Source organism: Narcine bancroftii, chromosome 10, assembly GCF_036971445.1.
Source record: "Narcine bancroftii isolate sNarBan1 chromosome 10, sNarBan1.hap1, whole genome shotgun sequence".
NCBI lineage: Eukaryota > Metazoa > Chordata > Chondrichthyes > Torpediniformes > Narcinidae > Narcine > Narcine bancroftii.
In genome coordinates this window covers 91,042,818-91,070,694 of record NC_091478.1, presented here as the reverse complement: position 1 = coordinate 91,070,694, position 27,877 = coordinate 91,042,818, and the positions used below count along the sequence as shown (strand labels likewise).

Sequence of the window (27,877 nt, the reverse complement as noted above, 5' to 3'; positions counted from 1 at the left end):
TTATTAGGTGTATTTAAATGTTTAGTTGATCTCTTTTTAACATTTATCTTAATTTTTCTTTTTAATTTTCTCTGATTATTCTTTCTTCTCTTTGGCTCGGCTTCACGGATGAAGATTTATAGAGGGGTAGGTCCACGTCTGCTGCAGGCTCGTTGGTGACTGACAAGTCCGATGCGGGACAGGCAGGCACGGTTGCAAGGGAAAGTTAGTTGGTTGGGTGTTGGGTTTTTCCTCCTTTGTCTTTTGTCAGTGAGGTGGGCTCTGCGGTCTTCTTCAAAGGAGGTTGCTGCCCGCCGAACTGTGAGGCGCCAAGATGCACAGTTGGAGGCGATATCAGCCCACTGGCGGGGGTCAATGTGGCAGGCACCAAGAGATTTCTTTAAGCAGTCCTTGTACCTCTTCTTTGGTGCACCTCTGTCTCAGTGGCCAGTAAAGCATTCAACAGCAAAGGTGGGTATGAGGTTTCCTGTTGTTTTTCCAAAGTTTCTGAGGAAAGAGCTTTTTGTATGATTAATTCTTATCAATTTATTTCTAGGTTTGAAGCATTTCAGGTCCTTGTTGCTTGATTCCCCAGTAGATTCAGATAGCAAGATCATTCTTAGTGTTCTGGGCATCTAAATTCTGAAGAGGAGTTTGCAGTGATGAGTGTGATTGATGGGGTCTAATTAGATTAGGAGATACAGTGAGTACATTATGATGAATTGAATAAAGCACCTGCATATTGGTAATTTAATACCAATATTGCCTGAACAAATACAATTCTTAAATTGTTTAGAAGAAACAGCAAAGAAATACTGGAGGAATTCAGCAGGCCAGACCCAAAAAGTTGACTGACCTGATGAGTTCCTTGAACATTTCTGTATTAGCTCAAGATTAGTACAAAACACAGCTTTTGTGTTTCTCTTGGAAAAGAGACCATAAGTCATGAAAGCAGAACTAGGCCATTCAGCCTATCAGTTCTGTTCTGTCGAATCATGGCTGATGTATTTTTTCTCTCCTATTCTCCTGGCTTCGCCTCATAACCTTTGAAACCCTTATAAATTATTTGGAAGGTCAAAGTTGGTGGGAATTACTAGTCAAATGTCAATCATATCCTACCTTAAAATAATTTTATAAAATTCTACAGCACTGTCAATACAAGTCTGGACTGACTTGGACTTTTGAGAGTGTTAAGATTTGAATGGAAATTTTTTTTATAAAAAAGCAAAATTAAGGTTATTTTTAGATAGTTTTGCCAATTGATGAACCCAAAGTTCTATTGTCACAGTAGTAATAATGCTTGTTTATCTACAAATGAAAATTGCTTAACACTAAGAAAAGTAATAATAATAGTCAGAACTTGAAATTAGGTGAGATTTCACCAAGATGTATTTGTAAAGGTAATTTTAAAATGATGTTCATGATATGAAGACAGATAGTATGTGTGGTGATACACCACTGTCTATTGTCACTTGGTTACTGCACTCTGTATGTGCATGGTTGGCCTGCCTTCCCTTGGTGACTGCACTCCCTGGAATCCCCTAATAAAGGCAGTTAAGCTGTCCCTCCCTCAATACAAGTCCTGAGATCTGCCCAGAACAGGAGCATGGTCCAACTCTTATTGTATTAAAAGCCTGTCATCCAGCAACTCCAGCCTTTTGGTATTATTGATAGTGTATCAGCGTAGGCAAATTCTGAAATGATTATATCTGGCCTGAAAATCCTGCTATAGTTGATGGAGGGCTGTTGTACAGGACTTTGCTTTGCATGTTCAAAATGTGAGGCCCATTTTCTTGTCCACTTTAGTAAAATGGCCCAGCCTCCAAATGCCTGCAGTTCAGTGGCGGAAGTTGGGGAACATGAGCCCATACACAGCCTAGAAACAACAGCCTTCTTCATATCATGGAGAGATGGTGAATGTTGAAGACTCAGCATATTTGGCAGCATTTTTGGGGAAAGAGAAATTAAGTTAACATTTCACATGGAAGACTTGTTTCTCTCTACTGATGCTACCTGACCTGCTGAATGCTTCCAGTTATTTCTTTCGACTTCATTATGATCTTCATTTGAATTAAGTATAAACCATGCAGAATCACTCTATCCTCTTTCAAATCTTCTTGATAACATTAGAAACAAGAGTTGATCAAATAGAGTTGAGACAAAGTATGACTCTTCAGCTGTGACAGGAGTGTCAATCAAAATCGCTGCCAGGTTTGTTAAAATTAAACGGGGCACATCAAAAATTCAGAATTTTGTTCAATCTTTAGTTACCTTACAACATAAGGATCACACATTTAATATTGTGAGATATTGAGAATATGTCTTGAATTTAAAAGTACTTTTCCTCTCGTTTTGTTTATGGAATTGAGAATTGCTGGCATACTGTACTGCCCCCTGCTGTAACCTGCCATTAGTCATTTTAGTTTGCATGGAGATGGTCGATCGATCTCACCTCCAATTTTCTCAACTTTAAGCAGACATTGAACATGGAGTTTTGGATTGTCCCACTTATCCAAGTTAAAATGATCAGATTGGGTAAAAACATAAGCCTCCATTGCGGCATGGCTTCTAAATATTAATCATTGTCTGGCACTGGTGCGGCAAGAATGGTATCAACCTATAATAGACTAACATAATTGGAGTCCAATCACAACAATTTTCCTTTATCCCAGGGGATCTTCTTTGTAAAGAAAAATAATGTCATACTATTATTTAAATGGTGTTGTGCTTGTGGATTTATCACAAAAAGTTGCAGGTGCATGAAATAATCAAGAAGGCAACTGGTATAATGATCTTCATTGTTGGAGGGATTAAATTTAAGAGCAGGGTGGTTCTAATACAATTGTACAGAGTACTGGTGAGGACCCAGCTGATGCAGTGTAATGCACGGTATTTAATGGCATACAAGACCCACAGGAAATCGCCCCCCCCCCCCATTTTGGGCAAGGAATATTAAGATTTTTTTTAGTGTATTTACAGGTAAGAAGCATGGTTTAAATTCAGTTCTCATTCACTTTGCTGTACAGCTTCTCCTTGGCAGGCTGCTTGGAGTCAGTGTCCCTACTGGCAACCCACGGATGTTGGCGAACGGGCTCCTCCTGCACTCCTTGCGCTGTTGGTGGGGGCCACTGTGATTGGCCTTCTTACTGGGGGAAGTGAGTGGCTCTGGTAAGCATGGACTTGCATTTCTGGTGGGGGGCCTTCTCACCGGGGGAAGTGATTGGCAGCTCTGGAAACCAAGGAACACTTGAGGGAAGGTGGTCCTCTGCAGGGTTCTTGAAGCTGGGTGAGTAGCCAGCGACTTGCTCAGTGGCCATCGCGGCAATGCCAAGTGGACAACAGCTGATCCCTCTCTCCCTCAGTATGAGGGAGAGAGGGATCAGCATCACCCAAAATTTCAACTTGGCATACAAGACCCAGGGGATATTTTTGAGCCAATTTTTTTGGGGAAAGAGTGGGTCTTCAATGCCGTCAAATATGGTAGTTTGGCCTCTTTCAAGGCTCGCCAGGTTGATTTGAGGGGGTTAGCTAATGAGAGATTATCTCAATCCCCTGAACAGATGTACTCCAACCTACTTGCAACAAGGCTAACAATGACTTGCTGTACCTGCATGTTCGCAATGTACTTAACATACATTATGTACAAGGACATTGATCCTGCTACACAGCAGTAGTTTGTAAATTATAATTGCCAGAACTACTTGATCACTCCATTGACCCACTTAATGTTAACTGAAGTATCACTTTTGTATAGAATGTATAGTGGAAGATTGTCAAAGTGAAAATAAGAGAAACAATGCATCAATGTTTGGAGATGAATTGCAGAGAGACATATCTCAAGTGTTCACTATTGAATTGCTTGTGTGGAAATGACAGCAAATACTTTCATTTTACCGACTGACATCTGACTACCCGTGTCAATGCAAAAATGAGAAACAATCAGTTTTGAATATTTGCTTTTGGATTAGTTTCAGGAATTGGTATTTTCCACCTTGTCTCAAAAGGGAATATTTTAAAAGCATTAATTTCATACAAACACCATATGTCTTTTTGGAATTTGGGAGGAAAGTGGAAATCAACGCAGACACATGGAGAATGTGCAAAATCCTTCCTTATAAACAGCGGTAAAAATCTCTCTGGATACAAAAGTTTGGAAGAAGAGGTAAGATTTAATTTTAAAATTTACAGTTGGCCATTCAGCAATGAATTAAAGTATTTCTTCCTGTAAAGGGTGCTAGAAATCTAAACATTATCCTCAAACTTGTGGAGGTTAGATCAATTGAAAATTTAACGTATAAGTCAGGCATGGAAATAATATACTGATAACCTGGAATCAATTTCTTTAAACAAAACTTGCAAATGTGGAACAGTCCCTTCACAGATCAGGATCAATGAATGAAATCACATATAAAACACTTGTTCGGCTCCTTGACTATATCAGTACCGTTGACTAATATGTTTGTTGATTTAGCAGAATCCAAGCAAGTTCATGGCAGAATTACTCTGCAAAATCATTTGGGTCATCCAATATATACTCACTTGCCAGTGATGCCCACATCCTGAAAAGTATGAGAACAAAAATTGTGCCTGATCAAAAACTAGAAGTGCAGAAAATGTTTGCTTCATTTAAGTCCATGGTTCCTGCTAGGCACATGCAGGTAATTACAAGTTTGGTGCCAACTAGTTCCAGAGGCTGTAAATAATCTCTCAAGACCACAATCAGATGAAAAAGTACCACTGTAACATGTTTTACAAAGAAATCAATAGAAAATGAAATTACTTACAAGTTGAAAAGGAGGTGGAAAATACAAGATTGTGTTTGCACATTGTTCAAGTCCGTCCTATTGGACAAAGACAAATAATGGAGAAATGGAAGAGCCAGTTCACCTACTGATCTGAGATTATGGTTTATAAATTAGATTTTTCAATAGCTCATGTTAGTGTGAGAGTTATCCTATGATATTAATCCTATTAAGTCTGATGTCTGTAGCATAATTCTAATATTTAGGTTATAATGAGTGTTCTTTTAAAAGCAGTGATTTTCAAACTTTTTCTTTCCACTTACTTACCACTTTAAGTAATCCTTATGCTATAGGTGCTCAGTGATTAGTAAGGGATTACTTCAGGTAGTAGGTGAGTGGGGAAAAAAGTTGAAAATCACTGCTCTAGATGCAATTATTACTGAAATATTTTGCTTGAGAAAAATGGTCATTGGCCCATGTCCTTTGGAGTTCTGAAACTGCACACCTAATGAGTCAAGGAGGTACGATTAAAACAGTGGTTTTCAAACTTTTTCTTCCCACCCATATGCCTCTGTGATTAGTAAGAGAACCTATGGCATAGGGAATATGTAAAGTGGTATGTGAGTGGAAAGAAAAAGTTTGAAAACCACTGTTTTAAAGCCATTGGCACGTGTGCTTTGAGAAAATACAGGGAACTTCCATAGCATTCAGGCTAAGCACATCGTTTGGGTACTTGTAAATTATAGGGATGCGGTTGATGAACATTCAAACCTGAAACCAAAATTTAAAATCCAATGTTGACTAACATCAAACCAAAGCATTTGGAATAGATTCAATGTGTCATTAATATTTGACTAGTGAACTGATTATTTAGAACAGTCATTCTGAACAATTTTTTTGGCTATAGCTCTTTCAAACTCTGCTCAATGTTTATGGTCCACCTTCCCCATGAAGTTTAGTTGGTTTCTTCCATACTTTTCTCCTACTGACAATAAAAATATAAGAGCAACAGAATAGCCAATTTAGAATGCGGTTTAGAAGTCAAGTCTGCAGCAAGTGTTTGTCCAAATCTTGTATAGAGAAAGTAGACAATCCAGCTTGTATTAATATGGGACACAAAGAAAATTTACTTCAATCATGGTCAATTAAATTCCATCAAAATTAAACATTAAATAAACTAAGAATAAAGTATTTAATTATGAGTAGTTCATGTGGAACTGCCATGTCATTGAAAAAATATAATATACAAATTTAACAGGCTTGTGCCAATTATTGCACCTCTCAACAATCTGTACATGCTTAAGTGAAATTCAATGCTCAAATTTTTTGAGGGGTTAGCCAAGACTGCGAAAACTAAAATAATAATGATACATCAAAAATTTACAAAAGTGGAGGGTAATACAGAATGCATTCAACAAAATGCTCACTAATCCGATACTCCATGAATTGTTCTCTGTGAAACATTCACACTTCTGGAGCATTTTTCTATAGAAAGGGATGAAGAGATGTCACAAAAATGGATGGATAAAATGCAAATGAGTTAAAACGTTGATGTTGCTTCTCTCAGACCATACAAGCAATCAGTTAGCCATTCTCAGTAATGCGATGTTGACTATAAACAGAAAATGCTTAAAATAAGCCCCAGCAACATATTCCATCGGGTCAAACTATGAGCTTCAGTCCAATTTGGAACTCTAGCCTTTGGGTGGGGTTAGTGTAATTTGGTACAGACACATGATCCACTAATGTTAAGAAACAATTATATTTATTGAAAGTAAAAATACAATATGGAGAAACTTAGCAGGTAAAACAACGTACTTTCTATAGCAAAGATAAAGATACATAACCAACATTTCTAATAGGAGTTAGAAATTACATTTTGCCTTACAGGGAACACCATAGGTGAAAAATCAAGATCTTAACTGAAGTAACCATTCCTTGAATAACTAAAAATATTAAACACAAAACCTTATTTTTTAATTTTCAGTAATCATCTTCAGAACTATCGGAATCATTAGTTAAACTATTACATTCATCAATGATGGGTTCTAGTACCAGTTGGTGCTCTTTTCTTCTGATGTCTATCAAGAAAAAGAATTAGGGCATGAATTCATATGATAATTAATTTGAATGCATCATATCAATAATATTTTGTTCATCTCACTTTTTAAACATTTAAAAATCAAAATTAATGATTTCTCCCTACACCATTTGTATAGAGTTTGTGTGTATCATTTCAAGTATAGAAAAAGGATGTTTATTTCTTTACTTGTGGATAAGGACCATATCTCATATATAGCCTGCTCCTGTTTGGGTATTTGTTTCATATTCACTGCAATGTGGGTAGTCAATATAAAGAACCATCTTCTCTAATTGTGTACAGCAAAGAACAAGTTCCTTGCAACTTTGTCTAAAGTTTTGCCAATTAAAACTATCCACTCCATTAAGGGTTGAAATCACGAGCAAAGAACATCTCTTCCCAGGTTGGGACATTACTGAATTAGAGGTTGAAAAGCAAATTGATGAATAAAGAGTTGATAATGTCACATTAGAGCTATAAAAAATTAGTTAAAAAGTCAAAGGACTTCCTCTGATCATTTAGAACCATGTGTCACTTCATAACAACACGAACCTCTAATCCAGCCTGTTCCATTGTTTCTGGGGCCAGTAATGGCTAGTGCTTGGCTCTGCCTCTTCTGCACATTAACCTTGTGCATGTGGATTGGAGGAGGATGGACATGGTTGCTGGTTATTGGATATGCCATGATAGAAACTAATCTATGAGTAGAAGAGGTCTGTAAAAGGGTTACAAATAGGCAATAATGGAGTGGGTGAACCCAAATAAATATAAGAAGGACCACCCAACTCGCCCTCTCCAAACCAATCACAAATTGTGCAAACAATGAGTGGCTGGAGGGACTCAGTGAGTCAGACACATTTTGTGTCAATCCCTTTATCCATAAAAGGTCAAGAAACAGTGATTGACAGTTGATAAGACAGCTACCCAACTCACTAAGTCCCTCCAGCTGCTCAATGCTTATTCAAGATTCCAGCAGCTGTAGTTTTTGTTTCTCAAATCAGGGTTCCTCTCCGGTTGGTTGGAAGAGGTGCCTATTGGAGGTATGTATTTCTGTAAGTGGTAGCAAGCACTGTGATAACATGATTGTCACAGTTCAATTGTTGTTGCTAAGATCTAATGCTTTGAGCTGTAGAAATAAAGTACTGAGGCAACAGAGGAGGTAGGCTGTATTTTACTTCTAAGCATGGGGATAATTAAGATAATTTCTACTGCTGTACTCCACTTGCTTAGAACTCAGATCTGGGTCTCAAGATTTGGAAACACCTCTTCACCATCCAGGTGGACAAGAATGTCTGTATTAACCAAGTAAGGAGGTGGTAATGGGCCGTTCCTACCAAGTTGCCAATTTCTCTGTTCACAACAGACACTGTAAGCATTAATGCAGTTCATTTATCTTTCATGCAATCAGCCATGAAAGCAAATGGTGCATGTTCAAAATGTTTTGACCTGTAACATTATTTAACAATAATACATTGTCCTTATTGTACTGGTTTCGCATCCCTATTTAGTGGAGATGAAAATCAAGGATTATATTTAACTTCACTATAAAATTCAATGGAGCATGAACAAAATACTCATTTTCCACATGTGGAATCTTACCATTGCAAATTGGAAGGGATCCATCATCTATTGGTTCTTCAAAATAGTTGAAATCAAAAGTAACGTTTGGATTCTGAAAGAAAATTATAAATAAAGCCACCAACAACAAGGATAATGACTGGTATGCATTAAACATTACCCCGTCTCCCCACAGAGTCAGATGTAAAGCCTCAACTAGCCCCATTTGGTTCGTATCCCTCCAATCCTTTTCTAACATTAAGTATTACCTTTCTAAGGAAGAATGCTCAGTATATACAATTTGAACTTATAAAATTATCCTAATACTAATATTTTGTTCTTACAAATTTTTCTTCAGTCTTTCTCTTCTTCTCTCAAGCTATTTAGTGGCAGAGTACACACCCAATGGCATAAAACTGCTTCTAATCCTGAATTCGAACAACAGACTTTGTCTTGGGCTTCTCAGTTACATCATCCCCATCAACTATTGCAACATGCATCAATTCTCCATTTCTTCTCCAAATTTGTTTAAAACTATGTTCCTTGCGAGAAACAGATCCTTCCAATTTATTATTTCTAGACTCTTAATTTTAAATTACTGAAATAAACAAACGTCCTCTTCCAAACGAGGAGATTTAAGTTTCAGTGAGAGAGCACTTTTGTGATAGTGTGGTTCCATTATCACACTCAATGTTGATGCAGGGCTTTGACCCAAAACATCAACAATTCCTTTCTTCCCTACAGATGCTGCTTGACCTACCAAATTCCTGCAGCAATTTTTTTTGTGTGAGGGATATAGAGACTTGATAAAAATTAAAGGAATCATATGGAAGGTACAGAGAATTAAAACAGGGGAGGCTCCTTACCAGAATAGGAACTGCAGGAACAACAGTGGTGGTCAAGATTAAAGAAAATCTCCAACATAAAATATATTATGGCAATAGGATCAAATGCATGATGAGATGTCTACCAGGTTGCAATGGGAGGCAAAGAAGGAGATTGTTGGACCCTGACAGAAATGTTTAATTCTTTACTAGCCACAGGTAAGGTGTCTCCTGAAGGGCAGAAGGGACCAGTATTGTAATTACAGGTCTGAGCATCTAGTACAAGAGGGAAGTTACTGAAAAGAATTCTGAGGCTTAATCTGCACATGGAAAGACAGATTAATCAAAGATAGTCAGTGTGGTTTTGTTAGGAGGATATCCTAAACAATTTGACTGCATTTTTCAAAAAGATATTACATACAGTGATGAGAGCCATATAGTTTACATGGATTTCAGCAAGGTCTTTGATTAAATGCCATGTAGGAAACTGGTCCAAAGGTTAGAGGCCAAGATATCCAAGTTAAATTGGTTGCAAAATTGGCCTGATAATAGGAAGAAGGTACACAAGGATGGAATTGCAGCTTGCTGTTCGTTATATACATGAATAATTTGGATTTGAATGTAGGACATTTGAATAGTAAGTTTGAAGATTACATTAAAAAAGTCAATGTTGTTGTGGAGGATAAAGGATAACATTGATCACTAATATGGATAGAGCAATGGCTGATAGAAGTTAATCCTGATCAGTGAGATGAGAAACATTAGGAGGTGTAATACGTAATAAATGTACGACCTTAGGGAAGCATCCTTGGTATGCAGGTAGGCAAGGTAAACAGGAGATAATTGACTTCATTTGCAAGAGCGTGCAGGTTATAAAACAATGGTTCGGCCACAGATGGAGAACCATGCATAGATAGCTGTCCCACTCCAGGAAGGACGTGATTGCACTGGAATGTGTGCAGAGGAGATTCATCAAAATGTTGCCTGTCTTGGAAAGTTTCAGTTGTGATGAAAGATTGTTTAAAGTGGGGTTGCTTTCCTGGGAGTAAAAGATATTATTCTCATCACAGAGGTATCTATAACTAGAAGGCATAGGTTTAGGGTAAGGGTGGATCTCAGGGAACAATTTATTCATCTAGATGGTGGTTGAGATCTAGGACGCATTGCTTGAGAGGATGGTTATAGCAAGTATTCTCACAACATTTAGGAAGCATTTAGATGCACAGAACCAGCAATAGAAGGGAAATGGGATTAATAAAGAATATGTACTTGATGGTCAGCATCAGCTGAAAGACCTGTTTTCATGTTGTTTGTTAAAAAAGGAAGAATAATAATAGTGTTAAACAGGGGGGGGGGGGGGGGGAGGAGTCACGTGTTGGAGTAGTGGCTGGTAGGGAAATACCAGCCCTCTCCAGAATAGAAGAAAATAAGTGAAGAAAAGACAAAGTTCAATAAATACCAAGTAAAAGAAATAAAAGATAAAGTTGTAGAGAAAAGAAAGAAAATAGCACCCAAGAAGGAAAAAGTAAAAATAACGGGAAAAAAAGAAAAGTTGCCGGAAAAGAAAGGAGAGGGCCTTACCTGCATGAAGAAACAGGGAGCCGTGGTGGAGAAGAGAGCCCAATCCCCGAGGTTGGTGACGGCCCCACAGAGTCGCGACCCTGGACTGCAAAAATGGCTCTCTGAGCCAAACAAAAGTGCGCAAACTAAGGAGAAGGGACGGGAGGGTAACCACAGCGCGACCAGCTGAGGGATGCCCAACACCAGGGCTCTCAGCTGGAAGAGGAGGAAAGTGGCAGGAAAGGGAGTTAAAGGAAAGAAGAGCAGCAGCAGGAGGCTCAGAAGTCCAGAAGAAGAGGTCCAACAGCAAGAGGCCAACCAAGAAGAGACAAGCTACTCATCAGGTAAGTCAGAAGAGATACAGATACAAAGAAGAGAAGAAGACTAAGATCTTCACAAAGAAATAGAAGGTAAAACTGATGGACAGAATATAGATAGTTTTTTTTTCAAGAACAAATGAGAGCATTAAAAGAAAAATGAAAAGAACAGAAGATAAAGTGCAAAGATTAGAGCTGATCATGACAGAAATAGGGAAAAGAGTAGAAAATGTGGAAGAACGAGAAACGGCTGTAGAAACGGAAGTGAATGACTTAAGAAGAAAATTGGAAGACAGTGATAAAGTTAAAGAGACACAAGAGTTGTTAGCTCAGAAAATTGATATGTTGGATTATAGTAGGTGAAACAACATAAAAATAGTGGGCCTGAAGGAGGGTGAAGGCGGCACAGATATGAAGGAATTTATAAAAGAAAGGTCCTGAGAATGACAGAAATACAGGAAGGAATGGAAATAGAAAGGGCACACAGAACACTAGCTCCAAAATCAAGATCCATTTTAGTAAAATTTTTGAGATATACGACAAGAGAAAATATACTGGAGCAGGCAAGGAATAAAATTAGAGAAGATAATAAACCATTGGAATACAAGGGTCAAAAATATTTTTTTACCCAGACATAAGTTTTGAACTCTTAAAGAAGAGGAAGGAGTTTAATACAGCAAAATCAATCCTATGCAAAAAAGGTTATAAATTTATGTTAAGACATCCAGCTGTGCTTAAAATATTTATCCCTGGGGAGCAAAAGAGACTGTTCTCGGATCCGGAGGAAGCACAAGAATTTGCAGAACGCTTGCAGGACAGGAGAGATGAAGAGATGCAACAAGAATGAAGAATGGCGATAAAACATGTAAAAACAATGTATAAGTAAAGAACTAAAGAAGGGAAGAAAGGAAATAAGGGGAAAAAAAGGAAGAACTTTGTTATATGTGTTTAAAAAAGTTTTCTGGAGGGGATCGGTCGGGGGAAAGAGAATAACCGTCACTGCGAAATCAGTTGATGCTTGCGAGCAGGTTCGCAATCCAAATGGAAAGGGAAGTTGTGGTTGCCCGGCAAGGGATAAGGGGCAATTCAGAGAGGGGTGGGGGATATTTGGGGTTAAGGGAATATTGGATGTGGGAGTTGTTAGAGTATTTTATATTTTAAATGTGTTGTCATACATTGAGTTTAAAAGGGAAAACAGAGATGAAAATGGGGATGGTGGTGGTGAGGAAGCGGAAATGAGGTGTAAACAGGATATGAGATGGTCACGTTGAACTATATGACTATAAACATGGAATACATAACCAAATTAAAAGGAGAAGGTTACTAAATTTACTGAAAAAAGAAAAAATAGATATAGCATTTGTGCAGGAAACGCATCTAACTGAAGTGGAACATAATAAATTAAAGAGAGACTGGGTAGGACAAGTAGTGGCAGCATCATATAATTCAAAAGCTAGAGGTGTAGCTATATTAATTAATAAAAAAGTACCAATCAAAATAGAGGAGGAAATAATAGATCCAGCAGGAAGTTATGTAATGATAAAGTGTCAGATATATTCAGAATTTTGGAATTTGCTCTATATGGACCTAACGAAGAGAGTCAAAAGTTTATGCAAGATATTTTTTGACCATTTTAGATACACAAGGAAATGTATTGATAGGAGGGGATTTTAACCTTAATTTGGATCCAATGTTGGATAAAACTGGACAAAAGACTAGCAAAAAGAATAAAGTGGCCAAATTTATGGTTAAATCAATGCAGGAAATGAAACTTATGGATATATGGAGGAGGCAACACCCAAGAGAGAAAGAATACTCATATTATTCAAGTCGGCATAAAACATACTCAAGGATTGATATGTTTTTGTTGTCAGCCCATATTCAAGGGAGAGTTAGGAAAACGGAATATAAAGCTAGATTACTATCTGATCATTCACCCCTGTTATTAGCAATAGAACTGGAGGACATCCCACCAAGAACATATAGATGGAGGTTAAACTCCATGCTACTTAAAAGGCAGGAATTTAGAGAGTTTATTGAACGCCAAATTAAAACATATTTTGAAATAAATACGGAATCAGTGAAAGACAAATTTATATTATGGGACGCAATGAAAGCCTTCATTAGAGGGCAGATAATAAGTTATGTAACTAAGATGAAAAAGGACTACAATCGGGAAATAGAACAGTTGGAAAGAGAGATAGTAAGTACAGAAAAGGAACTAGTAAAAAGGGATGATATAACAAAAAGGAGAGAAATGGTGAACAAAAAAATAAAATACGAAACATTACAAACGTACAAGGTGGAGAAGAACATAATGAAAACAAAGCAAAGGTATTACGAACTAGGAGAAAAAACACATGTTAGCCTGGCAACTTAAAACAGAACAAACTAAAAGAACTGTATTGGCATCAAGGAAAAAGGACAAACAAATTACATATAATCCAATAGAGATTAATGAGAACTTTAAGGAATTTTATGTACAATTATACCAAACTGAGAACGAGGGGAAAGATGATAAAGTAGAAGAGTTTTTAGCTAAAATTGAACTGCCGAAATTGCAAGGAGGAACAAAACAAACTAATAAAACCATATGAAATAGAGGAAGTACAGGATATATTAAAAAAGCTGCTGAACAATAAAACACCTGGAGAGGATGGATTCCCAATAGAATTCTATAAAAACATATAAAGAGTTATTAATTCGTCCTCCTCTGGAAGTAATGAACCAGATAGAAGAAACACAAAACTTGCCAGATTCATGCAAGACAGCAATAATTACTGTAATACCAAAGATAGGGAAGGATCCACTAACACCACCATCATATAGACCAATATCTCTACTTAATTCAGATTATGAGATAATAGCAAAATTTTTAGCAGAAAGATTGGCCAATTGTGTACCAAAAATAGTAAAACAAGATCAAACTGGATTTATTAAGAAAAGACAAACAGCGGGTAATGTCTGTAAACTTATTAATCTAATTCATGCAGTTCAAGGAAATAAGAAGCCAACAGTGGCTGTTGCTTTAGGCGCAGAAAAAGCCTTTGACAGAGTAGAATGGAATTATTTATTCAAAGTATTACAGAGGTTCAATCTACCAGAAAAATATATTAAATGGATTAAAACATTATATAATGGATCATTGGCAAAGGTAACAGTAAATGGATATGTATCAAACCAATTTAAATTAAGTAGGTCATCTAGACAAGGATGTCCATTATTTCACCCCCCCCCCACTGTTCGCTGTAGCAATAGAACCATTGGCAGAACTGATAAGAACAGAAAATAAAATAAAAGGGATAAAAATAAAGGAGAAGGAATATAAAATCAGTTTATTTGCAGATGACATCATAGTATACCTAACAGAACCAGAAATATCAATAAAACAATTACATGAGAAATTAAAGGAGTATGGAGAAATATTGGGGTACAAGATCAACACAAATAAAAGTGAAGTGATGCCAATGAGTAATGCGGATTATACAGAATTTAAAAAAGAATCACCATTTAAATGGCAAACAAAAGCAATCTGATATCTGGGTATTAGATTAGATAATAACTTAAGCCACCTGTACAAATTAAATTATCAGCTACTAATAAAGAAATTGCAGGAAGACTTAGAACATTGGAAAGAATTACTGCTAATGTTGATAGGGAGGGTAAATTGCATTAAAATGAATGTCTTCACAAGGATACAATACTTATTTCAATCTTTACCAATTCCCTTAACAGAGAAATTATTTAATCAACTAAAGAGAATAATAAGGAAATTCTTGTGGAAAGGGAGGAAACCGAGGATAGCATTAGATAAATTAACAGAGAGGTACAACCAAGGTGGTTTGCAGTTACCAAACTTTAAAAATAATTATAGCACAATTAAGATATTTATCAGATTTTTACCAGACAAGGGAAAAACCAGACTGGACTAAGATAGAACTAAATAAGATAGGGGAGAAGGTACCAGAACATATACTTTATAAGTGGGATGAAAAGCTGGTACAATATAAAAGCTCACCAGTACTGCATCAATATATGGAAGAAGATTCACTTAGAAAGGAAAAAAAAATGAATTACCAAATACCAAAATTACTATTGATGCAAAATCTGCTAATCCCTTTTACAATAGATAGCCTTTCCTTTAGAGAATGGGAGAGAAAAGGAATTAAAATATTAAAATTTTTTTGGAAATAATTTATTAATATTTGAACAGTTGAAGTATGAATATGGAATAACTCATGGTACAATGTTTGCATATCATCAACTGAAAGCTTATTTAAAGGATAAATTGGGAAACAGACTGAGATTACCAGAAGGAAGCAGCTTTGAATATGTGATTACAGACACAATGATAATTAAAAGATTTATAATGCAAGATAAGGAAAATGATGAAATAAGCTATAAACCCAAACAAAAGTGGGAAAAGGATTTAAACATAAAGATAAAAAATGAAACATGGGAAAAGTTATGTTCTGGAACTATGAAGAATATAATAAACACAAGGTTACGTATGATACAGTATAATTGGTTACACAGGTTATGTATCATGCCCCAAAAGTTAAAAAAAATGGGATCCAACATTATCAGATAGATGTTTTCGCTGTAAGAAGGAAATGGGAACAATAGTATATGCAATTTGGGCATGTGAGAAAGTGAAAATGTTTTGGCAAGATTTAAATCAGATATTAAAAATCACAAAAAATAACATACCAAAAAATCCAGAGATCTTTCTTCTAAGTAATATAAGTAAGGAGTTAGGCCTCAAATTGGATAAAGTGCAAAAAAGATTTATTATGATAGCCTTAGCAGTAGCAAAAAAATGTATAATGTCAACTTGGAAAATGGAAGAGAGCCTGAGAGTACAGCAATGGTACATGGAAATGAATAAATGTATTCCATTGGAAAAAATAACATACAATTCAATTTAAAAATAAAGTCACATTATTTGAACAAATTTGGGAACCAACAGAGAGGGTTTGCCTCGGACCTCCACCCCCTAAAATGATAAGACAAAACGACTTGATCCAGTGTGTAAAAGTAGATCACACATTTTTCTTTTTTTTCCATTGTGTGATGACATTGTTTAATGGTTTTATTGTATTGTATATGTTGAATATTTATTGGTTTTGGAGGGGATGGGAAGAGGGGAGGGAGGAAAAGGGGGAAAAGGTGAGAAAATGCCACTGTCTATATTTAATGAGAAACATTTGTATATATTTTGGTTGATATAGTTCACAGTATGAAAAATAAAAAATATAAAAAAAACCAGTGTCAGGGGAAAGTAGCTTTGTGGATGTCAAACTTCTATGATGTTTAGAACATGAATAACATTCATAATTATTTTGTGTCTTTTTCTTAGAGAAAAAGAAAGTATATCAAGACTACATTTCCTGAAATTGTTTATTTATTTAGTGTGGCATTTTACGATTACCTTAAGTTTCAGCAAACCACTCCATGGACCTTTTTCTTCTTTAAACAACATAATGACAGGCTCTTTATTTTTCATGGTACATGAGCATTTATCTTTTAAAATACTGCCTTGAAGTTCCAAATCTGCCAAGTATAATTTGGCATCAACAGAGGTACTGTATTTAAATAAGAAAAGTCAGGTAAGTTGTTTAATGGTTGTAATATATTTTGTCAGTAATTGATACTCTACATACCTGAATATTACTCTACAATGATCAAATCTACATGAATATTGTGTAACATTTTGCAACTTTACATTTAGCACAAGATGATCATACTTCTGATGCCACTTTACTTCAGGGTGAAAGCTGTAGAAATATGAAGATTGTCAGTTAAAGGGCATAAAATTAAGTGCATTTTGTTTGAATTGTATGACCACATTACATTCAGTTATGGACCATGAATAACATCAGAAATGCATAACCTTTTATGATCAGTTGTTGTTGATTGATTTGCTTTCTTTCCAGCCATAATATCTGTGATGAGAAGAGAGTCAGTCATAAAAAGGTACACTAATTAGAATGCTTAGAAAGTGCAAACTTTATGGATGAAGTCAAATGAATGAACTCTATTGACACTAGCCAAGTAAATAGGTTTTACATGGTACAACATTTTTGTTTCCAAACAAAATAAATGCAATTTCTGGCTTATATGATATTGTTAAACACATGCCAATATGCCTTTATAATTCAGAGGTATACTGCATACAACATAATTCTTAGGTCAAAAACGCGACACTCAGAATACTTCATAACTGTTTCTTCTTTCCACAGCATTAGATTAATCTAAAAGATATTTAATCAAATGAAGTTTTAAATAGCCTTTTTACCTTTGACCTTATTTGATACAATTTGTACTGTATTTCCATCATGCATTTAGATAAAACTCCTCCACTAGGATCTGCACATACCAGAACAGATGGTTTGACAACCAAACATTGTCAATGCAAGCAAAATGTGGACTGTGCTTGATCTTATTAATCTCAATTTCCTTTTGCCAATGCAGGAAAAAGATATAGGTATTTATTTTGAACTTTGCAGATACTGTGAAAAATATATTAACCAATAAACATTACTTTAAAACAAATGCTTATTTTAAATTACATCAACTGCTGAAGAGGGGGTTATCACTTATATTTGCAGGACCCAGATTATGGTTGTTGAAGCATTTCCTATACACGTTTATAATGGTAGAGCTTTCAAAGATCTGCATAGCATTCAACAAAAATCTTATCTACAAGAAAACATTAAGTGTATAGAACAATTTTTATTTGATAACAAAACAAAGCATAAATTTGTCAACTTACCATTATTTTCTTCAGAAAAGACAGCATTATTTTGCACACTGGTCAATGAAAATTTAATTTTATTTGCAATTTTGTATAAAGCACTTTTACAAGATGATGCTGATAATAGCCTGAAAGTCAAGAAAAGATTGTAATCAAACAGAACTGTTGGATCTTAAATTTGATGTATTAATTCACTTTGTTTATAGCGTTTAACTACTGCTTAATGCAGAAATACAAATGTATTTTATAGACACTCGAATAGTACATACCTGTTAATTGTTAACTCAAGTCCATTTGCTAACATTAAATTCAAACTCTCGGCTCTGCCACTGAGATGATACAGAATTCTCAGCATGTTTTCCAAATCCTTACAAAGAATAAAGGATTTACATTCACATCAGCATAATTTCTTTCAACACAATGTGAATGTTTATCAGTACTATTTTGTGAAGTTCTGAAATGATATTAAATTGAAATATTAAAATGAAAAGACATTAAACCAAAGCACTGGTAACACTCTGCTGGTGTTGGTACAAGATTTCATAATATGAAGATGAGCTGGAAGAGTTCTCGCAACATTTCACCCAACACTTGACCCTCAATTAAAACTTAACAAAAATTATGATCTTGTGTCTTACTGACGTCTGTCGGACCTTCCTTTGTTATTTTACTGTTAACACTACACAAACTGAGTGCTTGTCAGCCTAATTGTTGATTAATTATTTTCTAATTTTAAGAACATTATATTGTGTATTTTTTCCTTCTGATTTGTCAGGTTCACCTTTGAATGTTATGTTGAATCTGCTTCTACTGCTTCTTCCATTTGTGCATTCCAAGTCCTATCCACGAATCACAAAAATATTTTTACTTATGTCACTTGTAGTTTCCTCCCACCACCCCAGTACCTTTACTCAACATTGTATAGTTGATTTTTCCATGAATGGGAGCATTTCCTTTAAGTCCTCAGTCTCTATCAACTACTTCTGTTCTCAACAAACTGTAGCAGCTTCCCTGAGAGAATAACTGGAATCCCTCCTCCTTGGAGGTTTTAGATTTTACCAGTTTTCAGATATCTAAAGTACCTTTACAAAACAAAATCATTCAGTTTTACCTTATCCTGTGATGGCTGCTGAATCTTTTCACAAAGGTACTCTACAATCTTTTGTCTTTCAATTTCTTCACAAAACCTGATTAAGACATCATATGTTTATATTAAAAACTTACCGCAAATTGATAGTAGTTTCATCTTATAAATTATGAAAGTCTCATAGCAGGGTGCATGGGAAGAAGAGTTACCGAGGGATAGTGTGAGCAAGCTGAATTATCACTGGAGATATAGTTTTACACGTGAATAATCCAAACTAATATTTAACCAGTTTTACTTGGGAAAGATGTAATGGTGTGGCTGCATGCCATTAGGCATCCGACTCGACCAAATTCTACCATGTGGTCGCCGCCCTGGACCAGGCCACCGCCAAACGTGTGATGCATCTCGTTCAGGAGCTTGTAATCCACGCGGCGGTGCACCTGGCCAAAATGGCACCGTCAGGGGTTTCCCCTTCTTCTCTTATTACTTATTACTGGCTCAAAAGGTACCCCCCAGCACAGTTCTCAGCCAGATCCGTGCTGGGAGTACAAGTCCAGCCCGGCAGCCAGCAATAAATCAGTTTTTCTGCTCACTGAGCTCAACCCGTCTGGTTGTGTGTTCTTTCAGTAGTAGGTAGCTGCCGCTACAATAGGTGACCCCGATTGGTTCAGATGTCTTCAACTGGTTCAACATGAAGACGAAATCCAGGTCCCTGCCCACTGAGTCCATGAGGCGCTGGAAGGTCTGAGCGGCGTTCTTTAGCCCGAACAGCATGCGAAGGAATTCGAACAAGCCGAAGGGGGTGATGATGGCCGTCTTGGGTATGTCCTCGGGGTGAGGACCGGGATTTGGTGATACCTGCGCACCAGGTCAACCTTGGAGAAAACCCTTGCACCATGCAGGTTGGCCGTAAAGTCCTGGATGTGAGGGATGGGGTAATGGTCAGGAACCTGGGATCAGTGCTATAGCCGTCAAGTTGCCTGACTTCTGGGTTCAGGAGCCGGAGATCTGGTTCGGCCACGCGGAGGCCCAGTTTCACCTCTGCCAGATTTCGTCTGACTCGACCAAATTCTACCATGTGGTTGCCGCCCTGGACCAGGCCACCGCCAAACATGTGATGCACCTCGTTCAGCATCTGCCCACCGAAGACAAATACGGGACCATCAAGCGAGTGCTCACCAGATCCCTTGGACTATCCAGGTATCAGCATGCCGCTCAGATGCTGCATCTCAACGCCTTGGGGGACAGGTCCCCAGTTGATCTGATAGACGAGATGCTTGTGCTCATGGGTGATCACACCAACTGCCCAGTCTTTGAGCGAATTTTCCTCGACCATCTGCCTGACGACATCTGGCCGTTACTGGCCCGAGAGAGAGCTTTACCGACCCGAGGAAGGTTGCTCAGAAGGCCCATGTGCTATGGCTTAAGCGATTCCTGGAGGGCTCAGTGGTCCAGCAGGTCACAGGCATGGCCACGCCAAGCCTGCCCCTAGCGCCTGCGGTAGAACACCCAGCCCCTGCAGGGGCCACCAAGAGCATAACCAGAGGCACGGCATTTGCTCCGGGTCTCTGCTTCTACCACCAGCGCTGGGGAGCCAAGGCTCGGAAGTTTCATCAGCCCTGCTCATTCCAGGGAAACGAGCAAGCTGGCTGGTGTTAATGGCTGCGGCGGCTGGCCAAGGACACAGCCTACTCTACCTGCGGGACTCAGTCAGCGGCTGGCGCTTCCTCATCGACACTGGGACCCAGATCAGTGTCATCCCGGCCATGGCCATCGAGTCCAGGAACCGACCTCGAGGACCTCCCCTCCATGTGGCCAACACAACATAAATCCGGACATGTGGGAACAAGACAGTCCACTTCCAGATCGGCCGGCGGAAGTTCTCGTGGAGGTTCACTGTCCATGGTTCCCTTCCAACCGCCATCCTGGGTGGCGACTTCCTCCTCACCCATGGCCTCCTGGTGGACATTCAAGGTATGCGCCTGGTAGACGCCCAGACTTCCCAGGCAGTTTGCCTTGACGCCTCCCGCACAGAGCAGCCGCAGATGGCCATGATCAGCATGCCCAGAGATGAGTTTCAGCGAATCCTGGACAAGTTCCCGCCCTCCTCAGGCCACAGTTCTCCCCTGCCTCACTGCGCCACGGGGTGTTCCACCACATTCCCACCCAGGGTCCACTGGTTCACACCAAGGCACACTGGCTCCCGCCTGACAAACTCCAGGTGGCAAAGGAAGAGTTTTCCCATCTGCTGGAGCTGGGGATCATTCGGCGCTCCACCTGGTCCCGAAAGCCTCCGGTGGCTGGCGCCCCTGCGGAGACTACCAACGGCTCAACAAGGTGACAGTTTCTGACCATTACGCCAACCTGCATGTGAAGGTTTTCTCCAAGGTTGACCTGGTGCGCGGGTATCACCAAATCCCGGTGCACCCTGAGGTCATACCCAAGATGGCCATCATCACCCCCCTTTGGCTTATTCGAATTCCTTCACACGCAGTTCAGGCAAAAGAATGCCACTCAGAACTTCCAGCACTCATGGACTCAGTGGGCAGAGACCTGGATTTTGTCTTCATTTACTTGGACGACATCCTCATTGCCAACAGGGATTGGGCACAACACCAGGCCCACCTGCGCGCCCTCTTCTCCCGGCTGGCCAACTTCGGCTTCACCATCAACCCAGCCAAGTGCCAGTTTGGGAAAGAGTCCATGCAGTTCTTGAGCCATACCATCACGGCCGAAGGAGCCATGCCCACCGCTACGAAGGTCGCCGCTATTAAGGAGTTCCCACGCCAGTACAACCTCAAGGGGCTGCAGGAGTTCACGGGTATGGTGAAATTCTATTACCGATTCATCCCAGGAGCCGCGCACATCATGCAGCTGCTATTCACCCTCATCACAGCCAAGCACAATATGCTCACCTGGACCCCAGAGGAATGCAGTGCATTCGAAGCCACTAAGGACACCTTTGCGAAGGCTACTATACTCGCCCACCCGCACACCGACCTGCATACAGCACTCTCCATCGATGCCTCTGCCACAGCCGTCAGCGCCATCCTGAGGCAGCAGGTGAATGGACAATGGAAGCTGCTGGCATTCTTCAGCCGGCTTCTCTGCCCACCAGAGCGCGAGTATAATGTCTTCGACAGCGGGTTACTGGGCATGTACCTGGCGGTGCGACATTTCTGCTGTTTCTTGGAGGGGAGGCCTTTTACCATCTTCACTGACCATAAACCCCTCACTCAGGTGCTCACGATGGGAAAGAATCCCTGGTTGGCCCGCCAGCAGCGTCATCTCTCCTTTGTGTCGGAGTTTACCACCGACATTCGGCACAAAGCAGAGAAGGACCACGTGGTCACCGATGCACTCTCATGACCGGCCATCTGCACGCTGACACCCGGCCTAGAGTTCAACCAGCTTTCCCGGGACCAGAAGTCTGATGAGGAGACACGGGCCTACGGTTCCGAGGCCTACCGACTCCTAGCAGTAGCAGCGAAGGCACCATCCTGTGTGATGTCTCCATGGGCACCCCGCAGCCAGTGGTTCCTCAGCAGTGGCGTAGGCAAGTCTTCCACCACAACAACCTTTCTCACCATCCATCAGGTCCACGGTCCATATGGTGGCAGAGTGGTTCATCTGGCATGGGCTGTGGAAGCAGATCGCAGGCTGGGCCAGAACATGCTCCCATTGCCATATGTCCAAGGTGCACAGGCACACCATGGCACCCGTGCAAGAGTTCAAGCACATCCAATAACAGTTCAGCCACATTCACGTGGACATAGTCAGGCCCTTACCAGATTCGCATGGCAACCATTTCCTGTTCACGGTGGTAGACCGCACCATTCGTTGGCCCGAGGAGATCTTGATGCCGGATGCCTCCATGGACTCCTGCTCCTGAGTGCTGTTGCATGGTTCGGTCACCCGGTTCGATGTTCCGAACCACCTCACCAGTGATCGGGGCGCCCAGTTTACCTCTGCAGTCTGGGTACAGCTTGGCAACAGGTTGGGGATAGAGCTACACCGCACCATGGTCTATCACCTGCAGAGCAATGGGCTGGTTGAGTGTCTGCATCGCCACCTTAACCCAACTGGGTTGGCGAACTGCCTTGGGTGCTCCTGGGCATCCACTCCATGCCCAAGGAGGATCTGCAGACGTCATCAGCTGAGCTGGTCTACAGTGCACTGCTGGCACTGCCCAGTGAGTTCATCACCGTGCCTCACAACCCCCAGTGGTCGCCGCACGAGCTACTTCCCCACCTCTTGGCCCACTTGGACTCCTTTGCATCCCCATCGTCACCTAGACACGGCACACGGCCATCTTACATCCCCAGTGAGCTGCACTCTGCGGAGTACATTTGAACCAGCCCCGCTTGTAATCCATGCGGCAGGGCAGCCAGCCAAAATGGCGCAGTTGGGGGTTTCCCCCTTCTTTTCAGCAGCCCGGCAGTCAGCAATAAACCAGTTTTTCTGCTCACTGAGCTCAACTCGTCTGGTTGTGTTTTCTTTCAGTAGCAGGTAGCTGCCACTACAATGGCATGTTTTTATTATATCATTCCCTGAAGAATGATTTCATGAAATTTCTCATCTGTTTCACAGGCCATATTAAATTGATACCCCAATGTGACAGCATCACATTTCCTTTTATTTCAAACTGCTGAATCAACGTGGTGTGGCAAGATGGCGTAGAGGGCAGACGTGCGGTCCTAATCCTCCCCAGCCAGTTTTTTTAATCACCCATTTTTAAACTTTAATTTAAGTACATAAACATTTTATTTCTACTTCTAAGAACACTATTTGTTTATAATAATGACTAATATTAAAAATCCTAAGACTCAACGACAGAAAATATTACTTTTTAAAAGTGCTGAAGAACTGAGGCCTACCTTTCCAGTTGGAACCACGGAGTCATCGTCTGGAACCTCCAAGCCACAGATAACTCCAGTTAGGTTAAGTATTACACCAGCACCGGTCTTGTCTCCGCAAGATGGCGCCGGTTTGTTGATGAAATCGGCCAACGTTGACCCGCGTGTTCGTAATGTCGGGTGTGCGGGCAACCTGACTGAGAAGAGAGCCCACGAGCCTGCACTGCTGTTGGGGGAGCTGAGAACGCGCAGGATGGCGTTGGAGACTGCCCCTACGCAGCCCCTGGTCTTACCAGGCATGCGCGGTGCCTCTTGGGTCCGCAATCTGCTGGAGCGTGTGTGGACTGTGGGGGGCCCGAATGGTGGCGTCCCGATGTGGTCGGGGTGCAGTCATCGGGTGTACAGACCCGCAGCCGCATAGGAAAAGGCCCTACAATAGTGGAACAAGAAGAAGACTTACCTATAATGGCCGGTTCACAGGAACAATTGGAGGAAGAGTTTGCAGGAGGTAGACCTCAAGATGTGGCACTGGAATCTGGACTGGATTCTATTTTTACTGTCCAGGAAGGGATTGCTTATCATATGGATAACATATCTCAACAAATGACTCAAGTGACAACTAAAATTTCTATTATGTCTGAAGATATGTACCAACTTAAGAGAGATGTTAATAAATGCCTTACATCAGTGGATGTAGTACAAGAACATTAAAAAAAAATTGAGACAGCCTTTTCTGAATGTAAAGAACAAGTTGTGCGTAATAAGGATAAAATAGAGAAAGTGGAAGATTCGTTTGTGGATTGGGGAATCCAGAAGAGAGATTTACTGAAAAAGATTGACTCATTGGAAAATCAAAGTCGGAGAAATAATGTAAAAATTGAGGGTCTTCCAGAAGATATTGAAGGAGCTGATCCAATAAATTTTTTTGAGAACTGGATCCCCGAGATGTTGGGTAAAGAGTTTTTTTGGGAGGTTTAGTATTGGAGAGGGCACATAGAGCACTAAGGAGGTAACCGTTACTGGGACAACCACCACGAGCAGTTTTAATTCAGTGCCTCAACTATCAAGATAGAGAAATGATTCTACGGTTGGCGGGACAGAAGGGAATCTCCAATGATGAGTCAGAACAATAGAGTTTTTTTAATGTAGATTTGAGTCAAGAAATTATTAGGTGTCGACGAGAGTTTAATTTGGCTAAAGATGTGTTGTGGCGGAAAGGATATAAGCTTGCTTTTCGAAACCCTGAGGTGTTGAAGGTTTTTTATGGCAATTATCAATCTCAATTGTTTGAGAATGACCATGATGCATTGGTTTTTGCTAACTCATTAGCAGATCTACGTGGTCAGGAAAGAGTCTCGCCGTCGTCACCTAAAAGGGCCAATGGAAATGGACAGAATGGAAAGAAGGAGGTTTTGACACACAGTCTTATTGATGTTGAAGATCCGAACCAGTCATTGGGACTGGAGTCGTTGGGCTGAATATTTCTATGACATTGAACTGTATTATTATATATATCGTATCTCTGGCTGGGGGGAGGTGGATGGCACTGAAATCTTTGATAGTCATCTGCCACTGGTGGGGTTAACCACACCCAGTTTTTTAGGGCGTTTTTACCTTTGGGTGTTTTTTTTCCTTTTGGGGGGGGAATTAACTATATTCCTTTTTATATAAACTCTTTTTATAATATTAGTGGAGGGAGAGTGGATTTCATTTATTAGTAGGAGAGCAATCTTTGTATTAAGTGATTATATTGTTAGTTTGTTAAGATGTCTAAATTTGGAACTTTTAATGTTCAGGGATTAAATAATCCAATTAAGCAAAAGCAAGTTTTAGTTTATATTAAGAAAATGAAAATTGATATTGCTTTTTTTACAAGAAACACATTTGACCGAAAAAGAGCATTTGAAATTGAAAAGAGATTGGGTTACTCATGTGTTTTTATTCTTCATTTAATTCTAAGGCAAAAGGTGTAGTGATTCTAGTTCATAAGAATTTATCTTTTGAGTTGCATGCTGTAGAGGGGAATGCTGGGAGGGTTTTAAAAGTGGATTGTAAAATCTTTAACCAACTTTGGACTTTACTTAATAGCTATGCACCTAATGTGGATGATGAATGTTTTATTTCAGATGCTTTTTTGTTATTAAGTCAAGCTAATGAAAATATTTTAGTTGGGGGCGGATTTCAATTGTGTTTTGGATCCTTTGATGGATAAATCCCCAAAATGTATCAGAAAATCAAAGATGGCGATACAAATTGGGGCTTTAATGAAAGATTTAAATTTGGTAGTATTTGGAGAAGGGTTAATCCTACAGAGAAAGATTTTTCTTTTCATTCTTCTCGACATGATTCATTTTCTAGAATATTTTTAAAAAAATATCAGCACATTTACAAGGAAAGGCATTGCAGGCAGAATATAAGAGTATAGTTATATCAGATCATTTATTATTTTTTTCCTTTGAAAGTTCAGAGGTAGTACGTTCATCCTATAGATGGAGATTTAATACAATGTTGTTGAAAAAACCTGAGTTTGTTAAGGAACAGAATGGTTTTTTCTTTACTGAAAATGCTAATTCAGTTAAAAGTAGTTTTGTGTTATGGGATGCGTTAAAAGCTTACTTAAGAGGGCAAATAATTAGTTATACTACTAAAGTTAAAAAAGGGTATATGGCTGAAAGTCTTTAATTAGAGAAGCAAATTGATGAACTGGAGAAGAAATTTCAGAAAAAAGTGACAGAAGATCAGAAAATAAAATAGCTTTAACTAAATTGCGATATAATACGTTACAGACTTATTAATATGAATGGGTCATACCTCGGCTGATGTAATATTCTGGGTGGGTCATACCTCGGCTGCACCATTTCATCTGATGCAAGGATCGACAAACGCCATCCTGCGCGTTCCAACGCCATCCTGCGCGTTCTCAGCTCCCCCAACAGCAGTGCAGGCTCGTGGGCTCTCTTCTCAGTCAGGTTGCCCGCACACCCGACATTACGAACACGCGGGTCAACGTTGGCCGATTTCATCAACAAACCGGCACCATCTTGCGGAGACAAGACCGGTGCTGGTGTAATACTTAACCTAACTGGAGTTATCTGTGGCTTGGAGGTTCCAGACGATGACTCCGTGATCGACAAAGAGATAGACAACAGACTCGCCAAGGCAAATAGCGCCTTTGGAAGACTACACAAAAGAGTCTGGAAAAACAACCACCTAAAGAAACACAAAGATCAGCGTGTACAGAGCCGTTGGCATACCCCCGCTCCTATTTGGCTCCGAATCATGGGTCCTCTACTGGCATCACCTATGGCATCTAGAATGCTTTCATTAGCGCTGTCTCCGCTCCATCCTCAACATTCATTTGAATGACTTCATCACCAACATCGAAATACTCGAGCTGGCAGAGTCTGCAAGCATCGAATCCACACTGCTGAAGACCCAACTGCACTGGGTGGGTCATGTCTCCAGAATGGAGGACCATCGCCTTCCCAAGACCGTGTTATATGGCGAGCTCTCCACTGGCCACCGAGACAGAGGTGCACCAAAGAAGAGATACAAGGACTGCTTAAAGAAAGCTTTTGGTGCCTGCCACATTGACCACCGCCAATGGGCTGATCTCACCTCCAACCGTGCATCTTGCGCCTCACAGTTCAGCGGGCAGCAACCTCCTTTGAAGACCGCAGAGCCCACCTCACTGACAAAAGACAAAGGAGGAAAAACCCAACACCCAACCCCAACCAACCAATTTTCCCTTGCAACTGCTGCAACCGTGCCTGCCTGTCCCGCATTGGACTTGTCAGTCACCAACGAGCCTGCAGCAGACGTGGACATACCCCTCCATAAATCTTCATCCATGAAGCCAAGCCAAAAAGAATATGAATATTTACTTAATCGATCTAAGCAATGAAATTATGAGTTGGGCGAGAAGGCACATAAAGTACTTGCATGGCAGTTAAAGAAGCAACAGACCTCACAGGTTATTAATGCTGTTAAAAAGAATTCAACAGTTACCTATAAACCTCAGGAAATTAATGATCAGTTTTATTGATTTTACAAAAAAATTATGTACTTCTGAGGGGAGACGGGACAATGGATCTATTGATTCTTTTTTTATCTACACC

General features: G+C 39.8%; 1 protein-coding gene across 18 annotated transcripts in view; it reads right to left on the bottom strand.

Moving 5' to 3' along the window:
- Positions 1 to 6,469: 6,469 nt before the first annotated feature.
- Positions 6,470 to 27,877, bottom strand: part of tdrd12 (tudor domain containing 12) — a 142,620-nt gene continuing 121,212 nt past the window's right edge. For 14 of the 18 annotated variants that reach the window (XM_069901768.1, XM_069901764.1, XM_069901771.1 and 11 more), the window contains 8 exons: positions 18,928 to 19,003; positions 18,086 to 18,183; positions 17,835 to 17,944; positions 16,953 to 17,004; positions 16,723 to 16,836; positions 16,491 to 16,644; positions 8,401 to 8,473; positions 6,470 to 6,802 (listed from right to left, as the gene is read on the bottom strand). In XM_069901768.1, the coding sequence (XP_069757869.1) occupies positions 6,705 to 6,802; positions 8,401 to 8,473; positions 16,491 to 16,644; positions 16,723 to 16,836; positions 16,953 to 17,004; positions 17,835 to 17,944; positions 18,086 to 18,183; positions 18,928 to 19,003 (775 nt within the window). In that variant the 3' untranslated portion in view covers positions 6,470 to 6,704. Of the gene's footprint in view, positions 6,803 to 6,996; positions 7,517 to 8,400; positions 8,474 to 16,490; positions 16,645 to 16,722; positions 16,837 to 16,952; positions 17,005 to 17,834; positions 17,945 to 18,085; positions 18,271 to 18,927; positions 19,004 to 27,877 lie in introns of those variants that run through there. The other 4 variants (XM_069901770.1, XM_069901769.1, XM_069901776.1 and 1 more) reach the window with 4 other exon arrangements.